The sequence below is a fragment of the Lathyrus oleraceus genome, chromosome 7, assembly GCF_024323335.1.
Source record: "Lathyrus oleraceus cultivar Zhongwan6 chromosome 7, CAAS_Psat_ZW6_1.0, whole genome shotgun sequence".
Classification (NCBI taxonomy): domain Eukaryota; kingdom Viridiplantae; phylum Streptophyta; class Magnoliopsida; order Fabales; family Fabaceae; genus Lathyrus; species Lathyrus oleraceus.
Genome location: NC_066585.1, coordinates 446,648,075 through 446,655,844, shown reverse-complemented (window position 1 = coordinate 446,655,844; position 7,770 = coordinate 446,648,075). Strand labels below are relative to the sequence as shown.

At 28.8% G+C, this 7,770-nt stretch overlaps 1 protein-coding gene across 1 annotated transcript; it reads right to left on the bottom strand.

The window, feature by feature from the left end:
- Positions 1 to 3,921: 3,921 nt before the first annotated feature.
- LOC127107570 (E3 ubiquitin-protein ligase PUB23) lies at positions 3,922 to 5,259 on the bottom strand. The gene has a single exon (XM_051044863.1). The coding sequence runs from the start codon at positions 5,167 to 5,169 to the stop codon at positions 3,922 to 3,924; it is 1,248 nt and encodes a 415-aa protein (XP_050900820.1). The 5' UTR covers positions 5,170 to 5,259.
- Between the last annotated feature and the right edge of the window lie 2,511 nt (positions 5,260 to 7,770).

Here is a 7,770-nt window from a genome sequence, read left to right as displayed (position 1 = left end):
TTTTTTCCCTTGTGAATTCAAAACTAACTATTTTTCACAAAATTAATGGTGTTTAATTCATTTCAACGCGAAATACAAACAGATGCTTCAACCTCCATAGTGTGAGCATACAAGCAGATGTTTAACCGCTCAAATGCGATCTAACACTATTCTCTAAAAGAAACAAAAATAAAAACATTTTTATACAAATAACTATGTAGCCTTGAGTTCTCTATCGCACCTGGAGATACGTAGGAGCGAGACTCAGCATCTCGTCAATCCTATTAATAAAAAACTAAAATTTCCCCTTTTCGCAATTATCTTTTAACAAACAGAAAATTGAAAAAATCTTATGATAAACACTTCACCTAAAACTAATTAGAAGGTTCTCATTGAGTACAACAGATGTGAGATATGTTAATACCTTCCCCTCATATAACCGACTCCCGAACTTGAAACTGGTTGCAACGACCATGTTTTCGTTCTTCAAGGGTTTTATCGATGTTTCCCTTTAAAAATAAAACTTATGTGAAAACTATGAAGTTAGTTTTGAGTGTTAGTACGCACAGACATTTTTCGCGTCATGACAAGTATCGACTCTACTAGGGACTATCTTACGAGTCAAGTCCATTCCTTTTAGTTTTAGGTTGAGTGTTTTTTTGCATGTTTATATGTTTTCTTTATTTTTTTATTTTTTTATTTTTTATATATTCTATTTTAATGCTTTATTTTATATTTATCTATCATGTTGATTTGGGACTGCTCATTTAGAGAAACTCCACACCCGAGCTTGAGAAGAAACATAAGTTAGAAAGGATGTTGTGTAGTATGGGCTAAGGGGTTGCACATTGCGATAGGTTTTATACGAAGACTCCGCCTAGAGTAGATATGTGTCATACCCTAAACAATTTCCTCTCATTTTCATTTTTCATCTAACATAGGACTTAAGATTCATCTGCACTCATTCATGCCCCATTCATGTGCATCATTCATTCATGTTAACACTTTATCATAATCATTATAGATTAAAAATTTGTGGCTAACAAAAGCTAGGGTTTGCTTGCGAATTAAGTCCTAGAGATGTGATATGTCTCTTCATATGGAATCAGGAAGGGTGAAACCCTAATTCCTTGATCTTTGGGACCTTGGTTCAAGGAGACCACATCATGACATTCATTTGTGCATAAAAAACCTAATTTGGGGCTTTATTCCTCTGGGATCTTATGTTTGACCTCTTGAGCATTTATTTGGTCACTAAATTGTAGTTGTGGGTCCATGTGTTGGGAGATTGAACGTGGAAGCTCTATGCTTAGTTTGAAGACCTTAATTAGGGGGTGTGCATCATGAAACCCTAATTAGGGATGCTTGGTACTTGGGTTCTATTTTGAGTTGATTTTGATCATGGGATTCATTGAAACCCTAGCTCATTGGGAAGAGGCTCTTGATCATCTTGTCATACATCATGTCATTCAACTTGTTTGGGATTTCATATGGTCAAAGGTTTTGTTCAAGCATCCTTCCATACGGTGTTTCCAAGATCTTAAGTCTTTGATTCATGGTCATTGCTTTCATCCATATGGTGTTGTCAAGATCATCAGTCCTTGGTCACTGATTTTTGGATTCATGCTTGCATCAGTACATTGGTATTTTGGTCCTTGGTTTGTCTTTGATCCATTGAGATTCTTAAGGCATTATGAGTCATCATTGTTGGTTCATCTATGCATTTTAGTCCATTAAATCAAGGTTTATTTATATTGCTTATTATTTGAACAAGTCACATAAATCATTGTTTCATTTAAACCATGTCATATTCATTCAAAACCTCGTTTACATTATAAGTCATTTACATAAGTCCTTACATTTACATCGAACAATAAAAAAACCCTAGTTTCTAACCTATAGTTGAGTTTGGTCAACTGTTGACTTTTTAGTTAACTAGTTGACTAAAGTCAACCATTTTACCTGAAGTCTTTAAGTCATCTTGACCCTTAAGTGTCCATGCCAAATGCAAAACCTACCAAAGAACCATTCCACAAAATTATGTCACTAAGCACATTTGTCCAATACAATTCAACCAAGCAAGCCATTCATATTCTAGCATACATGTTTCATACAATCCACATTTCAAACCAACCATTCAAACATTTAGCTTTCCATAATACAAATATCTCAATTCCACAACAATTCCAAACATTCAAAATCCTCATTGATCACAATAGTCCACAACATATCAATTTCTCTACAACCTACTAAACACAACTGAAGGAACTCAAGACAGTTCATACACAGCCTCTACTCAATAATAATAAAATTTCAATATCTCAATAACACAGAACCTTCCATATATCTCAATAAAACCAAAACTTCAATATCTCAATAACAAAAAACTTTCCATATCTCAATAACAACAACAACACTAAACTTTCATTATCTCAATCACAACAAAACTTTAATATCTCAATAATACAAAACCGTCAATATCTCAATAACAAAAACAACAACACTAAATAATCATTATGTCAATAACAAAAATAAATCAATATCTCAATAACACAAAACCTTTAATATCTCAATAACAACAACAACATTAAACCATCATTATCTCAACAACAATAAAACTTCAATATCTCAATAACACAAAACCTTCAATATCTTAGTAACAACAACAATAATAAACATATCACTTATCTTAATAAAATAACTAAGATAAAACCTTAATTAACATTTTAAACAACATCAACAAATAAACCTTTAGGGTTTAAGCTCTAAACATCATTAACAACAATAACATAAACCAAACATATCTCAACAACATTTTTGTTACATGCATGTAAGAGATATTTTACATATCGGAAACTTGATGAAGAAGTCAAAGGGCTACATATGTATGAGGTTCATATTTCCTTCATGCAAGTATCATTTGTATTCCTCCTTTGAGATTTTTCTTCGTATTTCGTTGCTTCGTACGAGATGAAGAGATTTTGATAGAACTCGACCACGTAAGATGTGATGGTGAAGAAATGGATATTGATTCAACGGTGAACGAGTTAGAGATGATATTTGTTTGTGGCTCTCTTCGTTAATGGAAATGATAAACTTTTTAAGGCTCAAAGTGATTTTCGTAAGCCCTGAATGTGATTTTCGTAAGGTAAACTGAAGAGACATGACAAGGCAAGCTCTCTTTCTTGAATAAGAGTAAATCATTTCACCACGGTTAAAAAATTTAATCGTGATGAAGTTCTATTTATTTATTTTAATTTGAGCAAAGTGCAAGTTTTTTAAACTCAACTTAAAAATATGTTTAATCTTTACGCTTTTGAGAAAAATTAAATCACAATCCAATCATCTCTTATATTTGAATTCAAAACTTGACATTATATATGATTTTGAGTTTGTGAGTATATTTCTATCTATCCCAAGAAATAAACATTAAAATATTTTAAAATTTTGAATTTGTGAGTATATTTCTATCTAACCTGAGAAATAAACATTAAAATATTTTAAAATGGATATTGAGGTATATGAGAGGTTCAAGAAAGTTCTTGTGTTTTGGAAATGAAAAACTTCTTATGTGAACCATATGACATATGTACAAGATTAATATGCGGTAAACTCTTGAGAAGAAAGGCGTCATGCATGTAGCCAAGCACCCATATTTCATTCATGTTCCAAACATATTCACATCCTTTATCATTAGATAATTTATACAAATCTTAAGTGATCTTTTATAATGATAATTTATACCACTCAAAAAAGTTGAAGACTATATAACCCAAATATCAAGTTATGCATGCAACAGTTTTTTTTATGAGAACCTCTTCAAGTCAAACATTTAATTTATGATTTTTTTAAATCAAATATTCTTAGAGTGTAACAATTGATAGTGTACAAATTAAATGCTAGATACTCTATTTTGTAAGGTATATATATATATATATTTGATCACCTTTGGTTCCTAGTTACAAAATACACTTGTATGCAAGGAGAATTATTCCATGTAGTGGAGTGTAACCTAAGTATGTCTCTTGCTTTTTCTTTCAAATAAGAAGCACAATCTGCCTGCATTACCATGCAAAGCTTTGAAACCGCTCCAACCCTCAACATCTCTAAAACAGTCTCTTTAGATGATGAATACTTCGCAATCACTGAAATTACTTGAATCGCTAGGTCATCGGTTACGGCCGAAACCCTCAAAATCCTTTTAGTAACCATCGCTATACCCGCTGCATGCCTCAAAAATTGTTCTCTTCCTTCCGCGCACGAACATAGATGCGCTAAAAGGTTGAATATAAGCTCGGTCACACTCTTCTTAGGGTTTTCGAGCTCAAATTCAATAAGTTCAAATACTCCATTAGCTTCCACGATCCTTGTTCGGTTTCTACCTAACGAGGATGTGCCAGTAAGAACGTGTAACGCTGATTTAATCGTTTGTTCAGAGAATAATCCTCGCTTTTGAAGTACTCTCACAATTTCTCTAAAGAATTCAATGTTTAAATTTCCTATAAGAGATGAATCTACGATCTCAATTGTCAACTTTAATAATAGCATAACTTCATTCACCATTTTCACATCGTTGTTATCAATGTAAATTTTCAAAATCCAAGTCAAAGAGTTGATGAAGTCCATGTTTTCTCCAACTAAAGGCTTCATCATGTTCTTGATCACTGCTTCATGCCATAAAAGACGAATAATTTTCAAACCTTCTTCTAAGCAAATAGTGTTACCTTGTTTGAAACTCTTTTTAATCACCATAACCATAGCCTTGGTTACACCTACTTCAACCATGCACGTTCTATTTCTCTCACTTTGTTTAGCAAGATCATGAATCTTCTCCATTGCAGTTCGAAAGCAATTCGGAACCTCGAGATTCTTAACAAGCTTCTGAAGATGGATTCTACTGAGAGAATATTCTGGATATGGAACATGATCATCATGATCATCACCTTTGGCTTCATTTGATGAAATCCATGCTTTGATAAGCCTTTGAAGTGTGTGATTTGGAGTCAAAAACTCTTTGCTTCTTGGTAGTGATTGGTTTGTTACAGGACAGACACAAATTTTGGCCTTGAGCAACCATTTTTCGATGCTTTCTCTGTCGTATGTTATGCCTGTCACTGTTGTTACAGGATCTTTCATGATTTGAAATGAAATTGGACATAGAAAATATGGAGGAATTTCAATTTCAGACATATTGTAATCGTTTTTCAGATTTGAGATGGAGATGGTGTTTGATGAAAAGAAAGAAGATGAAAATGAAATGTTATTGTTTTGGTAAGAGAATGCGGCTTTGTGAATATTAAGGTAATGAGATATTATATATACATTATTAGCAAAGATTAAGGAAAGGAGGCTTTCTAGAAAGTCCGGTGTTAAAAATTGCTACAAATTTTTTCAATGCCAGTGAGTTTTTTATTATAAATTGTTTTGATAAAAAAATTATATTAAATTATTTCATCATATAAATATAAATTGACGTGTTTTTATTTTTTGTCATATATTTTTTTATAAAGTTTTTAAATTTTTATTTTAATTTCTATAATTAGATTATGTGAAAATTATTTTCCTGCAAATTTTAATTTTAAGGAATAAAAACAAAAGAATTTTAATATTTATAGATTATTTCAAAAATATATAAAGACAGAAATAAAAAATATGACACATTATCGAGATCAAAAGACTATTTAAGACAATTATAAGTTATTCTATAATATTCATGAATCAATAATATTATTAGTTTTAATATATTTTTACAAATTTATTATTAATTTTTTTTTAATTTTTTAAATTTATCTTTTTTATATTAATTAATAAATAATAAATTTATCAAAATTTTCATAATTTTTCATTTTTATATAAAAATAATTATGTTTTTTGTACGTACTAGCGTCTAAACGGACACTCTCGTATTCGTTATCCTTTTTTTTTAATGAACACGCGCGTCAAAAATATAAACGATTTTTTTATTAATTTTGATTTTAATTTAAATTGTTTGTTTAATAAATTTGGTGAATAAACTCATATAAAAAAGAAAAAATATTGTATAAATTGTGAGAAGATATCATTATTTAAAATATTGTGAAGTTAATCGTTTATAGGACAATTATGGTAAAAAAAAAGCTAAAAAATTATTTAAAGAGCAATTTTGGAAGAAAAAAAATCATTCAAAACTCTTTTATACCTTTTATATATAATTATAGATAAAAAAATATAAAACCACCTATAATAGAAATCGAAGGGATATACATAAATGTATTATGCTAAAACTTTTGGATTTGCACGAGTATGAATTTCAATCATCGACATTTCACTGACTCATTATTAAGACGCAAAATTTAAATCATTAATCTAGTCATAAAAAAAATTTAAATCATTAATCTAGTTATAGAAAAAATTCTTTGATTTTAATGGTCATGGATTTTAATTGCATGTCATGGATCATTAATTTAAAGTTAATCAGTGATCATGTTACAAAAGAGAATCTAATTCTATGGTCAAACATGCATACTAATATTTCATGATAGTTGTATAATAAATATAAAATAAAAATTAATTATTAATTTAATATAAAATTTAAATTAAATATATTAATTTTTGCTTAGATTTGTTAACGTAGAATTTGGGTGGGTGGTCAAAACTTGTAGTTTGTTGCAAAGACTTGGAATTAGTAATGCACAATTGTTGATTTTGACTTTTAGATGCATGAATTTTCCAAGATTGCATCGTAGTTCCTACGTGGCTTATTTTAAGTGGCTATTGCTTATTCGAGGTTAATTATTGTTGATTATTTATTCTAGTGTTTCAAAAACATAGAGGAAGTTTTTCTCATCGTGATAGCGGTGGTCAATTAGATAGAGAGGCTAAAATCAAATCAAGAATCATTAACTTTTATAATAGTTTTTTAAGACAGATGAGGGGAAAAAGGAAGATGATATTTTAATAGTTTTTTAAAGATAAATTTGATTTGAATTAATTAAGTTAAAATATTTTTAACTCCTAAGTTCAAATTTTAACAAAAACAAAAAATATTAATTTAGCAATTATCGTTTTGTCCTAAATTATAAATCATTTTATAAAAAAACATTTTAAATTATAAATTATTTTATAATATTATATTAATAATATAACATAAATAATTTTTTTCTTATATTTATCATTTCTTTTGTTTTAATTCTCTTAATTCTTTTTGACGATAATAATGAAAGAAAATTTCATAAAATTACACTGATTTATTTTTTCCATATAATGTTGAATAATATATTCTTTAATTTGTATGAAAACAAAAGCTTCATATAAATTGCGACCAAGAGAATAATTATTAACTTTGTCAATTTCAAAAATATAAATTAAAGTTAAATAAAGTTTTATAGTTTAACATATTTAATTAAAGTTAAATAAAGTTTTATAGTTTCGATTTTAATTTGATTGATTAATCTATTTAAAGATTTGTATTGTATTAATATATGTAATAAGTGTAGTTTTTGTTAATTGAAAATTAAAATTCTGTTTTTTTTCCTTCCAAAATTAATAGATTTTATTTTCTTTAGAGTCACTTTAGTTGTAGCTTTTATGCTCAATATATAAATATATTTGTATCATTTCAATTCAAGGTTAATGCAAAAATACACATTCATCCAAATATTACTTTATTCTCTCTATTTTTCTCTCTCAACTTCATCTTCCTCAATCTTCTTTTCTTCCACCATTGTTGAACCTTCAATTTTCAGTTTTATGTTTTATGTTCCAACATTTGGAATCAAGAGCCTTGGTTATCGATCCTAATCCGCTGCAACA

Excerpts from the sequence above, each read along its gene's own strand:
- LOC127107570 (XM_051044863.1), bottom strand. The coding sequence starts at position 5,169 with ATGTCTGAAATTGAAATTCCTCCATATTTTCTATGTCCAATTTCATTT.